General features: G+C 38.5%; 1 protein-coding gene across 1 annotated transcript in view; it reads left to right on the plus strand.

Moving 5' to 3' along the window:
- The window catches only part of LOC125485992 (CAP-Gly domain-containing linker protein 1), a 38,165-nt gene extending 15,492 nt beyond the window's left edge, over nt 1-22,673 (plus strand). Inside the window, exons 5-10 of the mRNA XM_048611719.1 lie at nt 9,675-9,792; nt 11,002-11,158; nt 13,773-13,825; nt 16,490-16,495; nt 20,950-21,077; nt 21,904-22,673. Of these exons, the coding sequence (XP_048467676.1) occupies nt 9,675-9,792; nt 11,002-11,158; nt 13,773-13,825; nt 16,490-16,495; nt 20,950-21,077; nt 21,904-22,132 (691 nt within the window). The 3' untranslated portion in view covers nt 22,133-22,673. The remainder of the gene's footprint in view (nt 1-9,674; nt 9,793-11,001; nt 11,159-13,772; nt 13,826-16,489; nt 16,496-20,949; nt 21,078-21,903) is intronic.
- The last annotated feature ends 1,534 nt before the right edge of the window (nt 22,674-24,207 follow it).

Raw genomic sequence — 24,207 nt, forward strand, 5'->3', positions numbered from 1 at the left:
GAGGATGGGAATATTTGTGGAGCCTCCTCCTCCAGCAACTTTTTAGTTGTCCACCACCATTCACGACTGGATGTGCCAGGCCTGTTGTTTGTGGGATCGCTTATCTCTGCCTATCACTTGCTGCTTTCATCGTTTGGTGTGCAAGTAGTCTTGTTTGGTGGCTTTACCAGATTCACACCTCATCTTCAGGTATGCCTGGTGCTGCTCTTGACATGCCCTCCTGCACTCTCCACTGAACCAGGGTTGATCCCCTGGCTTGATGGTAATGGTTGAGTGGGGGATATGCCAGGCCATGAGGTTACAAATTATGCTGGAGTATGTTTCTGCTGCTGTTGATGGCCCACAGCGCCTCATGGTGGCCCAGTCTTTAGTTGCTCGATCTGTGCGAAATCTGAACCATTTAGCGCGGTGGTAGTGCCACACAACACGATAGAAGTTATTTTCAGTGCGAAGGCGGGACTTCATCTCCACAAGAACTGTGCAATGGTCACTCTTACCAATACTGTTATGGACAGATGTAACTGCAGCTGGCAGATTGGTAAGGACGAGGTCAAGTATGTTGTTCCCTCTTGTTGGTTCCCTCACCACCTGCCGCAGACCCAGTCTAGCAGCTATGTCCTTTAGGAGCCGACCAACTCGATCAGTAATACTACTGCTGAGCCACTCTCGGAGGTGGACGTTGAAATTTTCCGCCCAGAGTACATTTTGTGCCCTTGCCATCCTCAGTCATTCCTCCAGGTCCTGCTCAACGTGGAGGAGTACCAATTCGTTAGCTGATGGAAAGGTACATGGTAATCAGCAGGAGCTGTCCTTGCCTATGTATAATTTGAAGCCTTGAGACTTCATGGAGTCCGGAGTCAATGTTGAGGACTCCTACCCCTCCCGACTGTATACCACTGTGCCACCACCTCAACTGGGTCTGTCCTGTCAGTGGGACAGGACATATCCTGAGATGGTGATGTCTGGGGCATTGTCTGTAAGGTATGATTCTGCGAGTATGACTATGTCAGGCTGTGGCTTGACTCGTCTGTGAGACAGCTCTCCCAGTTTTGGTACTAGCCTTCAGATGTTAGTGAGAAGGACTTTGCAGGGTCGACAGGGCTGTTTCTGTTGTTGTCTTTTCCGTTGCCTAGGTCGATGCCAGGTGATCCATCTAATTTCATTTCTTTGAGACTTTGTAGCGATTGGTACAACTGAGTGGCTTGCTAGGCCATTTAGGGGGGCAGTTGAGAGTCAACCACAGTGCTGTGGGTCTGGAGTCACATGTAGACCAGGTGAAGGTGGCAGCTTTCCTTCCCTGAGGACATTAGTGAATCAGATGGGTTTTTCCGACATTGGCAATGATTCTTAATTCCGGACCCTTTTTTTTTTTTGAAAATTATTGAATTCACATTCCACCATCTGCTGTGGTGGGATTCGAACCTGGGTCCCCAGAACATTAGCTGGGTTTCTGGGTTAATAGTCTAGCAATAATACCACTAGGCCATCGCCTACCCTGTATCCAATTGGCAAGATCACCCTGAATCCCATGAGACCTAACTTTATGAATTAGTCTACCGTGTGGAACCTTGTCAAAGACTTTACTAAAATCCAAATAAATAACGTCTACTACTCTGCCATCATTGACCTTTTTGATGCCTTCCTCAAAAAACTCAGTTGTGTTGAAGTTGTACAAGATAGTGGTGAGGCCACTTTCGGAGTACTGTGCACAGTTGTGGTTGCCCTATCAAGGACACTGTTAAATTGGAGAGTGTTCAGAAAGGATTTTCGAGAAGGTTAGCAGGACTGGAGGATTTCGGTTATAGAGAAAAACTGGATAGACTGGGACTCTCTTCTCTGGAGAGTAAGAGCTTGAGAGGCGGCCTTATCAATGCTTATAAAATCATGAGGGGCATAGATACAGTGAATAGCAAAGGTCTTTCCCCAGGGTAGGAAAGTCCAAAAGTAGAGGCATAAGTTTACAGTGAGAGGTGAAAGATTTAAAAGAGACATGAGGGGTAACTTTTTCTCACAGGATAGTTCATACGTGGAGTGAACTGCCAAAGGAAATGGTAGATGCAGGTGTAGTTACAACATTTACAAGACATTGGGACAGGTGCATGAACAGGAATGGGTTAAAGTGATGTGGGCCAAACAGAAGCATGTGAAACTTAGTTGGCCTGGTCGAGTTGGGCTGAAATATAGAAGATAGGAGCAGGAGGAAGCCATTGGGTCCTTCGAGCCTGTTCCACCATTCTTCATGATCATGGCTGATCGCCCAACTCAGTAGCCTAATCCTGCTTTCTCACCATAACCTTTGATCCCATTTGCCCCGAGTGCTATATCTAGTTGCCTCTTGAATACATTCAATGTTTTGGCATCAACTACTTCCTGTGGTAATGAATTCCACAGGCTCACCACTCTTTGGGTGAAGAAACGTCTCCTCATCTCCATCCTAAATTGCCTACCCCGAATCCTCAGACTGTGAGTGACCCCTGGCTCTGGACACACCCACCATTGGGACCATCCTCCCTGCATCTATCCTGTCCAGTCCTGTTTGTTAGAATTTTATAAGCCTCTATGAGATCGCCTCTCATTCTTCTGACCTCCAGCGAAAACTATCCCAACCTCGTCAATCTCTCCTCATACATCAGACCCGCCATCCCCAGAATCAGCCTGGTAAACCTTCGTTGCACTCCCTTGAAAGCAAGAGCATCCTTCCTCAGAAAAGGAAACTAAAATTGCACACAATATTCCAGGTCTGTTTCTGTGCTGTATGACTGTAAAGAAATACCAACTTCCCAGTTCATCTAAAAACGTAACTTTCAAACAATGTAAGATCATGCACCTCACCAATATTCCCTCTTCCGACCATATTCAGTCAGCCCTAAAATGGACTCAACCCTTTTAACCATATGACAGCAAGTTTTGTAGAACATTTCTCTCACCCGAAGAGTGAAACAAAAATGCATAGTATCTCTATATATTTAAAGCTCAGTTTGAAATCTGACCAGTTCCCTTTCTGACATTTCCATGATCAAAACGTCAGTGGAACTCTTGTATTCCATAAGGTATGTGTAATCTCACTATAATTATCCATTTATCTTCAATCCCATTCCAAGCTATCTATGGATCAGGAACTTATTTAATGGAATTGATAGGTACAATATCAACTGTTTTTCTTAATTTGGAAAGGCAAGTCTGCTTCAGTGGTTAGAAAACTTTATTCTCTGGAATTTAAATTTAATTTCTGCCCTGACATGCTGATTAACTTTTTCTTTCAACTCTCTCTCACTGACTGTAACGAAGTTCCAAAGAAAACGAGTTTGTATCGTACAAAGGCAGTTCTCTGACCCACCCAGATAATGGTGCGCAAAACTGAAGGATTACATTCATGTCAGAGGCCAACAGCAGATTTTCATGCTTTGGTTTAAAAATAGAGGAGAGAAATAATTATTTAGAAAAATAGTTATTCTTCGTCTCACATTGTTTTGCGAACAACTGTTGATGACACTAAGGGAGTAATGTTTTGACTGTGCAGCTGGTGGAAATTTCATCCACTGATTGGGCATATCAAAAGTTCAGACACATGCTAAATTATTTCCTGATGATTTGAATTAATGGCTAGAAAAATCTCATAGAGCATGCCCTAATTTCCAATGTATCAACTGATGCCATAAAGCACTAAATTTGTTTTTGGAGAACTTTAAATGCTGCAATATTTATTCAGGTTTCTGTCACAGGACATAAACTCGAATTTATTTGTCAGTCTTCGAACACACACAACCTCAACTCATTGAAAATTTTTAACATATAAGATTCATTGCATTTCCTATGGTTTTAAGATTTTCGATCACATTTTGATTGAAAATTAGACGAAACTCGAGCTGTAGCTGAACCTGAACTCTGTGTTTAATCCATTTCGTGAAACGTGAACTGGTACTACCCAATTGTTCCAGATAGGACATGGCAGTTGGATATATTAAGCAATAGTATTCATTTGTAGATATTTCTAAGCGTTTTTACCCCAATGGATTATGGTTGAAATGTTCAAAACAAGATTTGGTCATCGTACATAGCCATTTGTAATGGAGGTGATAGGAATTGAAGTACAAGTCAGAGACTTCACATATTATCCTTTTTTCTGTTGTATCCAAGATCACCTGATGCTGGAACACTTGATCTGCCAACTCCATTGTCACCAACATTCTTTTGACTGTATCTGTGTCCAGCTAAGCTAATCAATGTTACTTCCTCATGCCAAGTGAAAGCAAGTGAAGGCAGCTAATGCTCACCTCTGGGGATTGGCAGCCTCCACAGCATGTCTTCAGCAAAGTGCTGAATCTGAAACTGAGCGACTGCCTTTTAACTTCACTGCTTGTCCTGCTGACATGGTGAATGCATGCTGTGCTCACTTGAAGCACTTTAGTTTCAAGACAAAAGCAAGTGAGGAGGCAGGGTTAAACAGCTGCAGTTTCTGGAGAGTACTGGATTGGGGCTTTGGTGTAGGTGGTGTGGATGCAGGAGAAGGTAATTAAAGAGTGTTATCATAGAAAAATGATGGGTTGATTGATTTGTGAGTAACTGTTGTTGGCGAATGTGTTTATTACTGATATTGCAAAGGTTTCTTTTTCAAGCCCTTAAGTAAATGCAACTATTAGCAAGCTGTTTGAGTATTGGTAAAGTTTACTGGCAATAAAAAATTGACTGGGAGGTGGAACATTTATTAATTATAATTTAATTAACGTTATGAATTAATTAACACAAACACATCAAGGTATGTAATGAACTGCACATGCAGGATGTGGAGCTTCCGAATGCCAGTGTGATTCAGAGCAAACAAGAACGTTGGCTCAGAGTCAATGGACTAGAGGCCAAGCTACAGGTGCTGTGGTATATCAGGAAGGGGGAGAGTTGTTTGGACACTTAATTCCAGAAAGAGATCTCACCCTTTAATCTAGGGCCATCTGATTTGGCCAGTGCTCAGGAACGGCAGGGTGTGTGACTGCAAGTAAAGCAGGAGTACAGGAGTTTCAGCTTTTGCAATTGTTCAACAGGTTTGAAGTTGTTTCAGCTTGCAGTGAGTGCTTCAGGATGAATGAGTTAACTGATCATGACAGCATGGTTCAGGAAGCCATTCAAGCAGAGTTACTAAAAGGAATGCAATAGTACTAGGGCGCGGAATAGTGAAGGGGACTGACCCTGTTCTCTGCAGCAAAGAGTGTTCATCCAGGTTGTTCTGTTGTCTGCCTAGTGCTGGTGTGTGGGATAACTGCTGTACGCTGGAAAAGAAATTGCAGAGGGAGTGGACCGATCCAGTGGTCATGTTGCAAGTAGGTACCAATGAAATGGGTAGAACTAGGAAAAAGGTCCTGCTGAGTGTTTATCAGTAGCCACGGTCTGGATTAGAAAGCAGAGCCTCTAACATAATCTCTGGGGTTATGACCTGAGCCACATGCAAATTAGCATAGGGCAAATAACATTAGAGAAATGAATGCATGTCTCAGACTGGTGTGGGAGAAGTGAGATCCAGTTCATAGGGCACTGGAACCAGCACTGGGGAGAGTGGGATCTGTACTGTTGTGATGATCTACACCTGAATGTTCTGGGACTGGTTTTGTGGCAATCTGTATAATTAGGAAAATAGAAAGGGCTTTAAACTAAACAAGGGGTGAGCGATCAAACTCAGATTGATGTTGCAAATAAAAAGGTAGTTGAGACAGGAGAGCAAAATAAAAATGTGGAAAATGAAGGTTAGAGAATTTCCGGAAGGGACATGGGGGAAAACACCTAGGAATACACCCAACTGTCAACTGTCAACAGTCAAGACTAGGTGTTACAAAGATAACAATATGGCAAAACGAAAGGCTCTGTATGTGAATGCACATAGCATTCATAACAATGTAAAAACATTGAAAAGCACATGCAGGAGTAATTGTGATCTGATCACCGTTGCAGACACGTGGCTGTAGATGAAGAAGATTATGTCCTGAATATTAGCAAGTGTATGGCATTCAAAAAGAACAGGAAGCTAGATAAAGGTGGAGTGGTTAACACTTGATCAACAATAGCATTAGTGCAACAGTTAGAGATGACTTTGGTTCAGGAGGTCAAATGTAGGATCGATTTGAGTGGAGATCGGGAATAGTGGAAAGAAGTTACTAGAGGACAGTAATCAACGCTATGTATCCCTAACAGTGATCACAATGTTGGGCAAAGTAAGCAAGAAGCAGTATTGTTTGTGATGAAGGGATGACAATTGCCAAGTGACTTTAATACCTAGAGCATTTAATTGCACAAAGGTGAATGGAAAGTCAGATGGTTATTCAGAATATAAAGAACAGAGACATATAAAGAATATAAAAAACAAGAACAAAGGTTAAATCATGTGGAAAAAATTAGAGTGAGAGGAACCTAGCTAGAAGTTTAAAATTGGATAAAAAGAGTTTTTACAGATAACTATAATTGTAAAGAGTAGAGAGTGAGAGTGGGGAGTTAATAGTAAGAATAAAGAAATACCGGATGAATTGAATGAATACTTTATTTATTTTGGGGTTATTTTTTAATATAATCTGTATATTTGAGGTGGGGGGAGGCAGAAGACAGGAAACTTTAGGCTATTTAGCGTGACATTTGTCATGGGGCAAATATTAAAATTATATTTAAGGAAATTATAGTTGAGCACTTCAGAAAAATTCAAGGTCAGGATTAGTCAGCATTGCTTTGAGAAAGGAAGATCCTATTTAACCATCTATTGGAGATCTTTGAAGGAGTAAAATGGACTGTCCTTGGATTTTCAAAAGGCATTTGACAAGATTTCCAATCAAAGGTTATTGTATGAAGTAAATGCACATAGAGTATTTGTGTGTATAGTAAATTGGCTGGCTGACAGAAAACAATATTTATTTTCTGTTCTATAAATGAGTCTTTTTTGAATTGACAGGATGTGACCAGTGATGTCCCATGTAGGTCTATGTTGCGACCTCAATGTGTCTCAATTTATATTAACATTATTTAGATAAATGTGAGGTATATTGCATTTTGGTAAGGGTGGGACTTAAACTCTTAATGGTAGGGCCGTCGGGATTGTTGCCAAACAGAGACCTACGGGTACGGATGCATAGTTCCTTGAAAGTGGAGTCACAGGCAGACGGGGTAGTGAAGAAGGCATTTGACACGCTTGCCTTCCTTGGTCAGTGCATTGTGTATAGGAGTTGGGACGTCACGTTGCAGCTATACAGGACGTTGGTGAAGCCACTTTTAGAATACTGCATTTAATTCTGGTCTCCCTGCTATAGGAAAGATGTTTTTAAACTTGAAAGGATTCAGAAAAGATTTATAAGGATGTTGTTGGGATTGGCATGTTTGAGCTATAGGGAGAGGCTAAATAGGCTGGGGCTTGTTTCCCTGGCACGTCAGAGGCTGTGGGGTGACCTTTATAAACTTTATAGTGGTTTATAAAACCATGAGGGGCATGGATAGCGTGAATAGCCAAGGTCTTTTTCTCAAGGTAGGGGAGCCAAAAACTAGAAGGCAGAAGCTGTTGTTTTAAGCACAAGGTATTGAGGGCTACAGAACCAAAGGTACAATTCACATGTGATTGTGTATTTTTGGATGGTTTTCATGGCAGTCAGGAATGTATGGTCTAATTAATTTCATAAAAATATACATAGAATTGAATAGCCAATGTCTTTTTCCAAGGTGAGGGAATTCAAAACTAGGGGGCAAAGGTTTAAAGTGAAAGAGGAAGAATTTAAAAGGGACCTGAGGAGCAACATTCTCACACAGAGGGTGATGCATGTATAGAACAAGTTACCAGAGGTGGTGGTGGAGGCGGATACAATTACAACATTTAAAAGACCTCTGGATGGGTAAATGAATAGGAGGCATTTAGAGGGATATGGGCCAAATCCTGGCAAATGGGACTAGATCAGTTTAGGATGTCTGGTTGGCACAAATGAGTTGGACTAAAGGGTCTGTTTCCATGCCGTATAACTCTGACTCACGTGAACGAACTGAAGGCATGATCGCTAAATATGCTAATGACTCAAACATACGTAGGAAAATATGTTGCCAGGAAGACCTAAGGAGGTTGCAGAGGAAATATAGGTGGGTTGAGTAAGTGAGCAAAAATTTGGTCAGTACTGTAAGATGTGGCACGGTGGACTCGGCGGTTAGCACTGCTGCCTCACAGGCTCCAGGAACCCGGGTTTGATTCCAGTCTTGGGTGACGATCTGTGTAGAATTTGCACATTTTCCCTGTGTCTGTGGGTTTCCTCCAGATGCTCTGGTTTCCTCCCACAGTCCAAAGATGTGTAGGTTGGGTGGATTGGCCGTGCTAAATTGCTCTGTGGTGGCCAGACTGTGCAAGTTAGGTGCGTTAGCGAAGGTAGATTTGGGGTTAGCAATGGTAACTGTGGGTTATGGTGATAGGATGGTGAGGTGTGGTTATGGTTGGGATGCTCTACAGAGGGTTGGTGCAGGTTTAATAGCTCAAATGGCCTCTTTCCACATTATAGGGATTCCATGTGGGAAAATGTGAAATTATTCACTTTAGTGAGAAGAAGAAAAAAAGGAGCATTATGGAAATGGAGAATGACTGCAGAATTCCAAGATGTAGCAGGAAAATATTTGAAACTTATAAATCGTACAGTCTCCGCATGAGTTCTGAAATATATTTACCATAATGAATGAATGATCTTTTAAAGTATTTTGGAAACTGTTTTCTTAATCTTGACACGAAAGATTGCAAACATTGGGGGAGACCAAATTCACTGTTTCAGTTGCCAATCTTGTTATGTTTGTCTCTGACATTTTAAACAAATTTGTACTGTGCAATAAGTCAAATAGTCGTAAGCTAGGCAGGGTAACTCATTATGAATATTGAGTTCTGTTGCTTTGAAACCCAGATTCTCCACTTAGTTTTCTCATTCCTGTTTATTATTGATAGCATGGAAATCAATTTAGCAATTTATATTGCCTTCTCCGCTCAAAGAATTGGTTTCATTTCGTTCAGCATGCTATTTGTGTCTAATGAACCTGCTCTTTGCCTGCTAGATGTGAATGCTTCCTCGTCTGTGGTGAAATGTGTGTCATTGTAATTATTTATAGTCTGTTTGAAAGTTCAGGCTAGTACCAATTTCAGAGAGGAAACATGCAGATCTCAGCAGGAACCACAACAGATATTTATTTGCATGGCACTAGTAATTGTAATGAAGCTACGCACGTAACTGTTGCTTGGCATCATGTGCCTTTTGTGAATGTCCAATTCTAAGTTGATTTTGTGTTAAAGTATTTTAACTGTAAAATATACAATTTCGTTAAATTGTACTAGTTACATGGATACAGTCATTGGTATGCAAAACAATGCATGTTCAGATGACCGAAAGTGCAGTTTGGTGTCAGTGTGGCCCAATCTACTTTGGAATAGTTTTTGTGTCTTACCGCAGTTCTAAAATGTCGTAATGTTGACACAAGAATCAATGAAAATGTAAGTATGAGATTTCCTATTTCTGAAAAGAAGTACAAAAGTTATTTTAATGAGTAACGTCTACATATTGAATTTTGATTGTGGCTCGGTTTGGTTAATTTTGGATAATTCTATGCTGCTGTATACTGGTGACTGAAACTAAAATTTATTCTTTTTCAAGCATTTGTGATTTGATAGTTTTCTGAGAGATTTGATTTTTCTGCAGAGAATCTTTATTAAAGAAAGAGTTTGATGAAGACAAAAAGTCCTTGCAGAAATCCATCACTACTACTAGTGCCTTGATCGCAGATAGAGACAAAGAACTCGAGAAACTCAGGAACGAGGTAAGTTATTTGTCTAAGCAGATGACAAAAGTTTGGAACTGCAAATACTAATGTGAAATTCATTGATAATTGTCTTGCAATTAATGATGAAGGTGATTATTGAGTGATATCACTCTTCGCTTAAACAATATCTACCCAGGGTTGGGGGCTAGAAAGGGGTTGTTTGGATTGATGATGGGAAGCTAGATTAATTTTGTTAATTTACTGTAAGTTACAGTGAGAGCAGAATTATCTTTACAAGTGATAAATGTGATAAAATTTATTCTGTCTAGTATAAGTTTTACACTTTGTAAAGGTGAATAGAACCCATTAACCATCCTTGCACTGGAGATTCATCTGTCCAGGCATTCCGCACCTCAGTAGGTTTTTAAAAAAAAAATTCAATGATTTTGGATAGATATGGTGGACTTGATTGGAGAATAAAGTCCCTCTTATTTTAAAAAAAATGACTTTTTAAATTTCTATACCTGTATTTGAAGGACACTGATTACAATAGACACTAAAATCCTAAGTTTTCTGATTTGTAACATTGATGGGAATATGCCAGAATAATTAGGTTATCACCATTCTTTACAATAAGACAGTCCTAGATGTAAGCATTTATTACTATATATGGCTTGTAAGAGTTTCTCATTGTGACCATATGAGGGAGCTGATTTCAAGTTAATGTTTAATCGACAATTGGAGTTTCGGTCACTAATTTTGTCTCTTTGAAAAAGGGGTTATGTTTCTATCATACCTTTCATAACATGATGGTACACTAAGTAGTTAAAGCTTGGGTGAGTCTGCCAACAATGTATGCTTCCACCAGTGAACACTTTATAAATAATGTTTGTGACTCACTAACCCACATGAAAATTAATAAGTACTGATATTGTCCTAATGAAAATCTGAGAGCTTTGTAACGTTGAAGCTAAATGAAGTCGTCAGTATCAAAGATAGCCTTGAAATATTCATTCAGGGTAATAAATATTTGAGAGTAAGGTGTTATCATTCTAATGAATTCAAGGTGTTATCAGTCTGAGTCACTTCTGTTTTGTTACAGGGCATTCCATGTACACTCTACTGTCTTGAAATGTAAAATAGTTTCTAAAGCTTAAATTCTACTAAACCAGAAATCTCTTTAAACTAAATAATTTCAGTCAGCTTGTGAAAACGCATGTAATTGTCTATCGCCATCAGTGATGTTTAACTTTGTTTGCTGTGTAGATCACAGTGCTACGAAATGAAAATGCCATGGCAAAACAATTGCAGTCAGTAGTCCAATCATTGGAATCTGATAAATCAAAACTAGAACAAAAGGTACAGAATTTGGAGAAGAAAATCAATGATAGCAAGAGGCAGCTTGACAATGTTACATCTTCAGGTAAATAGAACACCATTAGGTCTTGATATTTGGTTGTTCTTTTTTAAATTGTACGGCAACTTAATGACTTTTTCAATTAGTAATAGCATGTATTTTAGTCTAATACTTTGCATGATTATTGTCAGCTTACAGACTGCTTTAATTTTATGTTGAAAAGTAGAAAATTAAGATATTTATTTATTTTTATGGAGGAATTATTTACAAAATAATCAGTTCTAAAGATGTCTATGAATTGTGTCCCACCTGATATTTACCCAGATTCTTACTATTACTGTCACAGAACTACTAAGAAATTGATCAAAGTGGCCTGGAGTTGTTTTCATTCCCTAGTTTCCCAGCATAGCATTAAAGTTATTTTTTTAAAAAGCCATGTGCATGGCACAAGAGATGCAAAGCCCCTCTCAATCCACTCGGTCATGTGATTTGCTCACACACACAGCTGTTGTATCATGATGGTGGGCTGGGAATGTTGGTAATGTTAACTGCAAGTAGGATTCCAATAGAAAATACTAGTTTATTTACCACTCATGATGTGAGACTGTGACAATTTTGACCACAGGAAGTGGCTATTGGCCTCTAGAAAATCGTCAGTCAGGCGAGTAAAGGAATAGAGCTTCTAGAGTGATCTTGGGTGGGAGCAGTGGAGACTGTGTGGCTGGGGCAACCTATGTTTTTCTTAGGGCTAAGAGGAACACTTTCCTCTTGGTGTCCCAAGAGAAAAATTTAATGAAAGAAAGCATAGAGCCTCTTCAACTACGTAATCATCTTCACTCTGATCATTAACTTGGTTAGAAAGCTGTGGCAGCTTTCTGTCGTAGGCTGTTTAAAAATATTGTCAGCGTAAAGACAGTGTCTACTGTTTATTTTTATGCTTTTTAAAATGGTAGACTGTAATGAGAAAGAAATGTTGCAAATGTGTTGAAAAGCAATTAACCTGACATTCATACCAAGCACCATTTAAACGTGAAGAAAACCAGTTTATCTTTCCTTCAGTTGTTGCGCTAAGCTGTGACTCTTCTAAACCAGTGGAAATGTTTGGAAAAGGAAAGTTGCGAGGAAACCTGATCGGCAGGAACCAACACAGCAGATCATGTGAACAAAGACTACAGAATTCCCCCCCCAATCCATGTTTCTTTTCTATCTACGTCTTGATTTATAAGGGGATTAGTTTTAATTTGTAGGGTTATGTGTTGATGTTATATAACTCTTTACCTGCAGCTAGAGTCTAGTTTCTTCTAATGAATAGTAATTTGTGTTAAGTACAGGAACCTCTGCCTTGCTTTCTATCAGCCTGGGACTGAAAAGCAGCTACCTTGGGGAATATTTGATGCTTCTTAAAATCTTTGATTTATGTGATAACTTTGGGGATAGCGGGGCTTGATTTCCAGCTCACTCCCCTGTGAGGTGTGATAATAGAGCCCAATTATGTCATTGGGCTTCAATTAGCACATATAAATTGAGAGCCTGCCAGCTTTGGGTGGGCAGTTTAGCTGCCTGTTCAGAACATCCATTAAGACCCAAAATGGAGGGTGAATAACGCAAGGCATTTTAACTGCGTACAGTTCATTTGTCGGATTAATTTAAATTTCCCACCACACATTGTAAAATATGTTGAATGACAAAAGTTGCCAAAGGTCATGGCTTTCCTCATTTTAGTTATACCGACGCAAAATTAGATGTAGGGAAATAATGATTTATATGAAAACTGATAGAAGTTGACCCCTCATGACATTCAATTTCTCAAGAGTGAAGAAAAGAAAAAAATTCAGGTAGCATACACCTTGTCTTGACTTCCAGCCCATTGCAAGGTATGTTAGAACTCATCTAGAAATTAAGTGTACTCACTGTTAGACTGTAGGAAAATGCAGTAGAAAATTTGCACACCACAAAGTTCAACAGACAGTAATGAGCTTTGTTTTAATGATTGATTGCCAGTGTAGTGAGATTGTCCCTGCCCTCCTTTTAAATATTTTGAGAGGATCACTTGCATTCACTTGAAAGGACAGACAAAGTTTAGCATCTGATCTGAAAGACAATACCCTTGACCATGTGGCACTGCTTTTGTGTACCACTGAAATGCATCTAACAGTGTGTTCGATGCACTGAAGGAGGTGTGATTCCGCAACCTTCTGACATTGTATATCAAAATGGCATGGCTGAGCCACCAATGACGCTTCTCTTCCCACCCACCCACCACCACCCCCAAAGCTTCTGTGGTCAGCAGGGCTCAGCGGGGAAGCAAGGTATAGCACCACAGGCTGCCTCCTCCATGGCTGATGGAAAAGAAAAGAGTAACCATAAAATTCCTCAAGCATATATAGTGGTTAACTATGAAAACTAGCAAAGACTGCACGGACCTGATGGGCTGTATGACTGTACTGTGAGCTCTTTTCATTCAGTCAGCCAACAAAAGCATGAAGTAATACCTGGTATCTGACGACAAGATACAGACATGGTACTTGACTCCAAAATCACAGCTAACGTAATGAATAGTTGGCACAATATGTCATTAAAAGTATGAAGAATGTATTCTTGTAGTGTTCTCCCAAGTTTGTATTCTCTTTGTACTTTAATGCATAGTCATGGTTTTCAAGATTTTTTTTTTTATTTAAAGGTGAACCAGTCATTGAAAAACAAAGCGAAGGAAATGATTCAGCTGAGAGCCAGGTAACCTTGTCATTTTATAATTTGCTCAACACCAGATTGATATTGTCAAAATGAAGAAAAATACTCAAATGTGCAAGAGACAGATGTGTCTTGAAGCCCTGGTGATAAAATGTAACCAAACTCTATGGAAAATTTGTATTGAACAAATTGAGTTAAGTAAAACAAATAGAGGTTAAGTTACAGAGTATAATTTGTAGTTACTAAAAGTACTTCTATAAATTTTTTTTATCATCTCTTAATGATTGCTTGCAATATTTGACTGACGGCCAATTGTAGTCTTTAAAATCCAGGTTCAAGAGTTTTTTTTTTTAATTTTCATGAAAAATTAAGAAATTCTCCAAAGGCTAGTTTCTACTTCAGGTGTTTCCAAATCTGAGAAGAGTTTACTGTGGTAATGGCTACTCACATCTTTCGTTCAAGGAGTGGGGGAGTTGATGGTTGCTTGAGAACAGGCAAAATTCTCCTCTTAAAATGATTGAGAACAAAATGAGAATATGGAATCAGACCCTTTGCTCCAACTCATCCATGCAGACAGGTACCCCAAGCTTAACTTGTCCCATTTGCTTGCATTTAGTCCATATCCCTCTGAACCTTTCCTATTCATGTACTTGTCCAAATGTCTTTTAAATGTTGTAATTGTACCCACCGCTACCACTTCCTCTGGCAGTACATTCCATACATGCACCATGGTCTGTTTGAAAAAGTTGCCCTTCAGAACTTTCTTAAATCTTTCCCCTCACCTTAAACTTATGCTGTCTAGTTTTGGACTCCCTTACCCTTGGAAAAAAGACCTTGGCTATTCAGTTTATGTAGATTTTTTTGAAGTTAATTAGACTAGTCATTTAGACTGCCATGAAAACCACGCAAAAATAAACAACCACATGTCTGAATTGGACCTTCAGTTCTGTAGCCCTAACTACTGTCAGCCTAAAATAACGCCTGCTGTCTCAGTTTTTAAATTCTGTGTAGACCATCACCCTTTGGGGAAGGAGAGAGTTCAGCATTTCTAGAATCGTAGAATCCCTACAGTATGGAAGCAGGCCATTCAGCCCATTGAGTCCATGTCACCCCTCCAGAGAGCACACCAAATCCCCCCTGCTGTGAGGCAGCAGTGCTAACCACGGAGCCAGTGTGCTGCTTCTTAGAGGTTTATAAAATCATGAGGGGCATAGATAAGGTGAATAGCAGAGGTCCTTCACTCAAGGTAGAGGAGTCCAAACCTAGATGGCATAAGTTTAAGGTGGGAGGGGAAAGATTTAAAAGGGATCTGAGGGGCAACATTTTCCACACACAGGGTGGTTTTTATGTGGAATGGGCTGCCAATGGAAGTGGTAGATGCAGGTGTAGTTATAACGTTTACAAGACATTTGGACAAGTGCATGAATATGAAAGGTTCAGAGGGATATGGGTCAAATGCAGGCAAATGGGACTAGTTTAGTTTGGGAAACTTGATCAGCATGGAAGAGTTAGACCAAAGGGTCTGTTTCTGTGCTCCGTGACTCCAGTCACCTTATTAATGCCCCTCATGATTTTATAAACCTCTATAATGTCAATCCTCCGCCTCTGACTGTTGAGGGAAAAAACATCCAGCCTATTCAGCCTCTCCCTATAACTCAAACCCTCCAGACCTGGCAATATCCTTGTAAATTTTTCCTGCACCCTTCCTAGTTTAACAGCATCCTTCCTATAGCAGGAAGACCAGAATTGTACACAGTATTCCAAAAGTGGCCTCACCAATGTCATTTACAGCCACAACATGATGTCCCAACTCCTGTACTGAATGCTGTGACCAATGAAAGCAAGTGTGCCAAAAGCTGCCTTCACCACTCTGTCTGCATGCGACACCACTTTCAAGGAATAAAGAACTGGCACCCCTAGGTCCTCTGTTCAACAACACTCCCCAGGGCTCTACCATTAACTGTGTAAGTCCGGCCTTGGTTTGCCTTATCAAAATGCAACACCTCACATTTATCTTAATTATACTGTATCTCCACTTCTTGGCCCATTGGCCCACCTTCTTTAGTGTCCTTTATTCCACTAATTTTGGTGTCATCCGCAAACTTGCATGTACCAACAATTTTCAATGTGGCAAGATCCTTTCCCAATACTTTTAACCAAGGAGTGCCATGGGATACTTTCCATGCAGCAAAGTAGGCAGATGGGGCTGTTCTCAGTTTAACATAATTTGAGAGATGGCACCTTTGATCATGTAGCACTCATTCAGTACTGCACTGCAGTGTCAACCTCTTTTTTATTTTTGTGTTCAGGTTTAGGAATTGGATGTGAACAATTGTAAAACATTTTGTTGCACAGACAATATAATTGCACGGAAGGGCTAGTAGGTAAACCAGTGGAATGTTAAGACATTTTTCCAAAAGCTGGATCATTCTGTCATTAGTGATCATTACCTGGACAACTGTTTGGAAAATGTCACCTGTAAATGAAGAGGGTTTATTTGAAAATATTTTGATATTTTGTCAGGTTTATTAGATTGTCTTGTAATTTTTTTTGTGAAGAGAAGTGCTAAAAAGCAATGGATTACAATACTGTATATGCTTATTCTGCATATTTCCTATTTTTGCAATAACTTTTAGTTAAGTAATGTACTAACTGGTTTCTTCATTTCTTTCCCTGTTGACGCTGCGGATGCTTCTCTCCAAACAGCAAATGGTTTGTTTTTGCTTGCCTTTCTTTTCTTGTCTGTTTGTTCTGCATTGGTATGTTTGGCAAAATCCCTAAGATCACTCTGTTACCTGAATCCTATCAAACAGTAATTATTGTCAGGCCAGAGTTTGTATTCAGAGGGAAAAGAAATCAAATATTGAATACGTATACAGGATGATCTGAAATTTGTCCATTACTAGTATGAACCTCAAAATTGCAACATATTTATCAATTAAAAGTGCCCATAGCATAGTAAAAGTATTAAATTTCGCACTCATTTCTTATTTGTTATATTTTTGTAATTGCACTTTTCTCTTGATGCTAAATCAAGGTAAAACATCGAATAATGACAAAGTGTGAATTAAAGGCAAGAAAATTTGAAAACAGCCAAAAAGAAACTACTACTAGCCTATGAAAAGTAATCCCAAATGACCAATTGAGAGAAACCACCATTACAGATGACCGGGAAATGTGACAAGTCAATTGCCCAATATTGAAAAATTGCAGAATACAAATGTCATTAACAATTTTACCAAATAAGCCAATTTTCCTAACGAAGGCATTAAAAAATAAAAGACTCAACCTTTCCCAAATTCCTGTATTAAACATGACATAATACTCCACATTTTGCTGAAGCTTTTTGTGTTGCACTCTCCAGGACAGTCTACAAGAATGTCACTTTAAAGGGTAAACCGACATTGATTTTTCTTTTTATTCATCTATCACATGTTTGAGCAACAAGTGAAGCTAGCTGTATCATACTACTGTTACTCAATAGCAGTATGAGTGGTGTTTGCCACTAATGGGTTGCTGCATGAAGCCAACATCCTGGGAATCACACAAATGAGTACTGTGCTGGCATGGTGCTAGGTATATAGGTCATACCTCCTGTAGACTGGTAGATCACATCAAATGATATATCAGTTCGGCTGTTTGCCACAAGCAAAGTACTGACCAAACCAACCAGCCCACATTTCCAAACTCTCTCCTAATGTCCTGACGGTGGATGTGATTCCAAATTGGACAGCCTTTGCTAAATAGTCCTGTGTGTGTGAAGAATTACTCTAACAATCAATTTTGCATTGTTAGTTAGGCTTGCAGTGTGCTGTACTTGCATGTACTAGAAGCAACAACATATTAACTGACACAGTCCAATACTTTGCAGACAGAAAGAACATGTACACCACACCTGTTTCAGCTCAACAGAATAGGTGCCAGCCATTCTCTGGTTCATTAATCAAGGTATTGTCCTAAGAAATCAACAATCAACCTGCTGGAGTTCAAAATAAATAAAGCTTGTGATTGACCAGTCGTGATTGACCAGTCATCATTGACTGGTGCATTCTGCATGGCAATACCTTCACCAATCAGAGTTCACTTACTAATCGATCAGAATACACCTCATACATATAAACGTTGCTTTTCATTAACTTTTGTATTTCTTCCAAATTGACCTCATGAGTTCAAGACAGGAAGCCATGACAAAATGAGATTTTTTTGCAGTACCCAAGTTCTGTAGTCCCAAATGGTGATGATACTTCATTGTTAGCTGAATGCAGATCCCTGTGGTCTCAGAATGTACACTGTACACCATTGTCCAGGATATTTAGCCAGCACCCAAGTAGCCAAGTAACTGACACAGTAAGTGAATAAAATTGAGTGATCATGTATTTGACTTCTCAATAAACAATTGAGTTGAATTTTGAATGCTGTCAATCAGAAGGACCAAAACCATCCATCACCTGTGGTACTGTTTGTTAGAAAAATATTTTCTAATTAACCTGTTCAGAGATGTTAATACACACCTCTGGAGCAGGCGGGACTTGAACCAGGGCCTCCCAGTCCATGGGTAGGGACACTACCACTGCACCACATGAGGGCCCCTCATAAAAGGACCCTGTTGTAAACATGCATAATTTATGACACCGATGAAAGTAGACACAGTTAGTAGCGGAGAGGTGCCTGACAAGGAGCTAATTCATAACTTTGAATTCAGTGCTTATTGAGATCTCCTAGAAACTTGGGAGTGCTGCTGAATCCAGGATCAGGTCCTCCCTCTCTCCCCATGTCCTCTGGGCATTGACCATGTCAAGACCCTTAAGAATCCTATATGTTTCAATGAGATCACCTCTCATTCTTTCTATGTTTCATGTACAAATACCCACAAGTCCCTTTTGTGTTGTAGCTTCCTGCAGTTGATCTTCATTTAAATTTTTTTCCGTTCTTTTATTTTCCCTTCCAAAGTCAACTTCATATTTTCCCGTGGCATGCTTCATTTCCCAACTTTTTGCCAACTTAATTAACCTATCACTACCTCTCTGTGAATTGTTTGTATCCCTCTCGTAACCTGCTTTTTCACCTATTTTTGTCATCTGTCAGATTTGACTACAGTGTATTTGCTTCCTTCTTCCAAGTCATTAATACATCTTGTAAACAGTTGTGGTTCCCGCACTATCCCTGTGGAACCCCATTGGTCATGAGTTGCCAACCTGAAAAAGAACCCCTTCTCCCTACTCGTGTTTCCTATCCATTACCCAATTCTGTATCATGACAATATTCTGCCTCCGACACTGTGGGCTCTGATGTTTTGGCTTAACCTTTGTGAGGAACCTTTTGAATGCCTTCTGAAAGTCCCAATACAGCACATCTGCTGGTTGCCCTCAATCTACACTGGGTAAGACTTCCTTGAAAAACACTAAAATTAGTCAGACACGATTTTCCTTTCTTGAAGCCATACTGACTCTGCTTGATTAGATTGATTTTCCAAATGCTGTGGTATTACTTCCTTTAATAATTGATTCCAATACTTTTCTAATAATAGATGTTAGGCTAATCAGCATTTAGTTACCTGCTTTTTGCCTCCCTTTTTGAATGGGATGTCACTTCAGCAGTTTTCCAATCCTGTGATACTGCTCTATCTTTTTGTCTATCTTATGCTTTTATAATGATCGAGAGTAAAAATTTAATTAACTCATTTCTAAACTAAATAGAATAAATAGAATTGTTTTAATTGACCTCAAAATAACAGGAACAATTCCAGAGTACTCTGCAATAAAATGGAATTTAAAATAGAATTATTCAGACAGAATAAATCTTAAGTTGTTACAATCTTCTGTATGTGACATAAACACCCCAAATTTACAAAGCAATGTATCCTCTGACTCACCTTTTGCTATGATATGGGAGACTTGCTTGTGTTATATTAGAAATGTGCTGATAATTATTTGTTTTTAATAGATATTCATTATTATTATAGTTAATATCTCACATCAAACATTAACGTGGAAGCAACATTACTGCCTGTTGACTGATTTTTGCATTGTTTGGATCAGAAGAACAAAAATAGAACTTTATCTCCATGATCTTAAGATATATTCTGGTATATGCCAATGAAGGGTTTATATACCCTGACTTGGAGTTTGTTTGGCATAATTGTGCAATGCCGCCATTTGATCTCTGGTAACCAACTAATTCCCAATTTAAATTAACAGTTTTGGATCATGATGTTGTGGTTGCACAAACATTGCTGAATACATCAGTACAAAATGGCCTAGTCTCAAATGCACAAATGTGCAGTGGGTCAGATTTATATTTTCAAAAAGGAGCTGCTCAAATTCTGCATGAGCCAATCACTCTGCTTCTTATGTCAGTGCCTTTTTACAAATCAAACATTGGAAAAAAATGTTCAATACTTAAATTACCAGTTGGTGATCTGTGATTCTTGTGCGTTCAATTCAAATGAAATCACCCATAAACTTAAAATGGCTTTCAGCTACCATTTACTTTTTTAAAGATTACTTCACAAAATCTTTTACTTTAATCTTCTTTTAATTCCATTAAAGTAAATCTTACCCATGCAGTTTTTCGCACAAACATGCTTCAAAAATATAAACATTTACTGTGGTAATTTATTATTTTACCAAAAATTGATAATTTTGCATATTTCAAAAACCAAAGTTTAAATGTTGTAGTAATTGATTGGCTTCTCAACTTGCAAAAAAGTTCAACCAATTAAGTTTTAATGGCTAATAACTCTAAATTATCATTGTTTCTATATGTGTAGTGATTTATTCTATCTTTATTATGATATTAATTCCTTTTTCAGTGTTTCGGTACTGAACATACTCAGGATATATTTTAATTTTCCCTTGACAGAAAAACATTTTTTGACCTGATGTAAGTGAGCAAAACTGTGTCCTGTGAGTTTAGTATGTCAGAAAGAGTGTGAAATCTCTCTTAATGTGACTTGAATTACAAACACCAAACGTGCTCAATACTTTGGTGTATGAGTGCCCATAATGTCCTCAATTAGCCTGGGCCTTTTCCTTTCAGCAAATTAAATCTACATATTCCTATTCAATTTCCATTAAGAGATCAGAGTATGCACACCCTTTTAAGGATTTCACAAGTGATGGAATTGTTGAAGATAACTGATTATATTTTACTCTTTTGAATCCCAGATTGATTTCCTGAACTCTGTAATAGTGGATTTACAAAGGAAGAATGAAGAACTGAAGGCGAAGCTAGCACAGATTGCTGAAGCGTCCCTTAATGGCAATGATGCTACTGATGAAAACAATTTTGGCAGGTAAGTTGAAATGATAAATATATTGTGAATTTTCTGAATGCAACATGAAGTTGATAATCTGCACTGAGAAATCTGATGATTCTTCACATCTTGAGCCCTTGATATTCAGTCATTGAGAGATTAAAGAGACAGGAAATTAGAATGGCAGGTGTGCAACTCTCTTAAGCTATCCAGTACCGATAGTGCCTTTAAAGAAGTTGCTTGGTTCCCATTAGTTTGATTTGTAGATTTAATTGTACTGTTCTGAGAAGCACTATGCACAGTATAGGTAGATCAGGATTTTGCTACCTGACCCATAACCATAAGATATGGGGGATCTCTGTCTTTCAATGGAATCATGACACAACAAATCAGCTTAAATTCCATTTTCCTGCTTTATCCCCATGAACCTTGATTCCCTTGCTGATTTTAAAGTGTCTGTCTCATTCTTGATAACAACCTAACGTCAACAGCCCTCTGCAGTAAAAAAAATCCACAAATTCACTGTCCTCTGAGAGGGGAAAAGTCCTTCTTATCTTGCCCTCCATCGGTGACCACTTACTCTGACGTTATGCCCTCTGTTTTTAGACTCAACCATAAGGAGAAACAATCTCTTCACAGACCCCGGTGCCCTGTCACATTGAAAAGTTAGTTGTCAGTTTGTATGTAACACAAAAAAGTTGAGAGAGAAAGGTATAGTAAGTACCAAGTCTTCTAAAACACAAGGCCAGCAGAGCCTTTCATACTTTCTTCAACTATTTAACGTTGTGACCTTCAGCAAAGGGACATAAAAATCTAGTTCTCAGACGAAACACTGATGATATTGCCATGCAATCTGCTTTTACAGCTTAGATGAGACACAAACAAAGAAAAAACCACCACCTCGTCTCTTCTGTGATATCTGCGATTGCTTTGACCTCCATGATACAGAGGATTGTCCCACACAAGCACAGATGTCTGAATTTCCACAACATACTACTTACCACGGCAATAGAAATGATGAGCGACCCTATTGTGACATCTGTGAGGTTTTTGGGCACTGGACAAACAACTGTAATGATGATGAAACCTTCTAATGCAATACCAGAATACAGACATGGTCTGCATAATTTGTGTAATTCTGCAGTTTTTTATGCTCTTTTCTGCTTAACCATTTTTCTCTTGTCATTACTCTGTACTGCACATTCATATAACTACATTTATTACGGTTTCAGTATCAAATAACTTGAAAAATTAACTTATACCGAACAATTATTACATTTGGTTTAAGATTCACTGTATTAAAACCTTGTAGTATTTGAAACTATCTGCTTCTGAATGTCAGACTTTATGTATAAAGAGAGTGTGGAAATTATATTGTTTTACATATTATATGTAAAATATGTGGGAAATTAGGCTTATAAACATGTACATACCTTGATTTATTTTGTCCAACAGTAACTTACTCAGAAATCAGCATAAGGATATGTTGAATATTTTTCTTTATTTCTAAGTTTGGGTTTTGAAATTAATGTATAGTATTACAATTGTTGCAGGGAGAAAGCATATGTAAGGACAGTATTAATCCAACAGTGTGTCAAGTTTAATAAATTATTATCTTTGTTTTGATTGCCTTCACTGATCTGTACATGATGTAGAGTGTTTAATTCATCTTCTGTATTTTTAATTCTGAAATGTGTTAGATTGTCTGATTATTGTTTCCTTCATCGTTTTTTAGAAGTTCATGTTTGATATTCGTGTAGTCAAACCAACATCAGTATAAGATGTTCTGTAGTAATGAACTTCTAAGTGCTTTTATGATCCCAGCTGATGTTTGTACTGGATAAGTCAGATCCCAGAATGAATTCTGGCTTGACTTGATAGGTCTTTTTTGTTTAAATGTGCCAGTCTTTCACTGAAACGTAAGTACACCAGACTGCAAATTTGGCTTCAGTAATAAATAAGTTTGTTACACAAAAGAAAAGTAAAATAGAAAAAAGTTATCTGCATGTAGCACAATTTAAAAAAAAAAGGTCCTATCCTATAGTTCTCAATACATCACTGTACAATTATTCAAAACACAGAGAAATGTACCTTCCGTATCAAATCTGTAGATTGATTTAACTGCTTGTCAGTTCCAGTCCGATGAGCTACACAACTTTTTGCTATGATTCACTCACTTGAGATTCTCAGCTTTTACATAATCAATGCACACTGCTAACCAAATACTCCTGGTCACAAACTGAAACTCTGACACTGAGTTAACTTCTTCTCTCAACTTTTCTGAGCAAACTCCATTTCTAGTTGAAACTATTCTTGCATCTGACTTTGGTCAGGTCTTTTTTGAACCAAATTTTTTTTAAAGAAAGAGAATATGCCTATTCTAGACTATGCTAAGCTAATGGCTTAATATTTTCTCTCCTGCCTTTTAAACACACTTGCATATACTGGCTTAAATCATTATTTCGAAAACCTAATCTTGTTAAAATTAAATCAGTTCTCAAAAAAAAAAAACAACCTTTATGCCACTAATTTAAAATCCAATTTCTAAAAATGTGATCATATGTATAAATCACTCCTTTTATCACAATGCACATTCCCATTTATAACATCTCTAATGACAAGTAAAATTGTTCACTTTTTGGTTCTAGGTTAATATCTAAAACAGTTATTTCATCTAATATTTCTAAACAGCCAAAGTAACAACTACATTAAAGATGCTATTAAAATATAACATCCCTAAAAGCTTCAAAAGAGTGCTTTTACTCAGTCTAACACTGAGTGACATTATGTCAGATAAATCAAAGAAGCATTGTTAGTAAGTTTGCGGATGACACTAAAATTGGTGGTATGGTGGACAATGAAGAAGGTCATCTAAGAGTACAACATCAGCTGGGCCAATAGACCAAGGAGTGGCAGATGGAGTTAAATTTATGTGGATGAACCTCCAGAAGAGGTGGTAGATGCAGGTACAGTTACAACATTTAAAGGACATTTGGATATGTACATGAACAGGGAAGGTTTAAGGAATGTGAGCCGAACGCAGGCAAATGGGACTAGTTTAGTTAGGGAATCCTGGTCAACACGGACCGAAAGGTCTGTTTCTGTGCTGTATGGCTTTAAATGAGGAAAGTGAGAGAAGGAGAGGTGATGGTCTAATGCTATTATCACT

Source organism: Rhincodon typus, chromosome 24 (genome assembly GCF_021869965.1).
Source record: "Rhincodon typus isolate 14 chromosome 24, sRhiTyp1.1, whole genome shotgun sequence".
In the NCBI taxonomy this organism is placed as follows: domain Eukaryota; kingdom Metazoa; phylum Chordata; class Chondrichthyes; order Orectolobiformes; family Rhincodontidae; genus Rhincodon; species Rhincodon typus.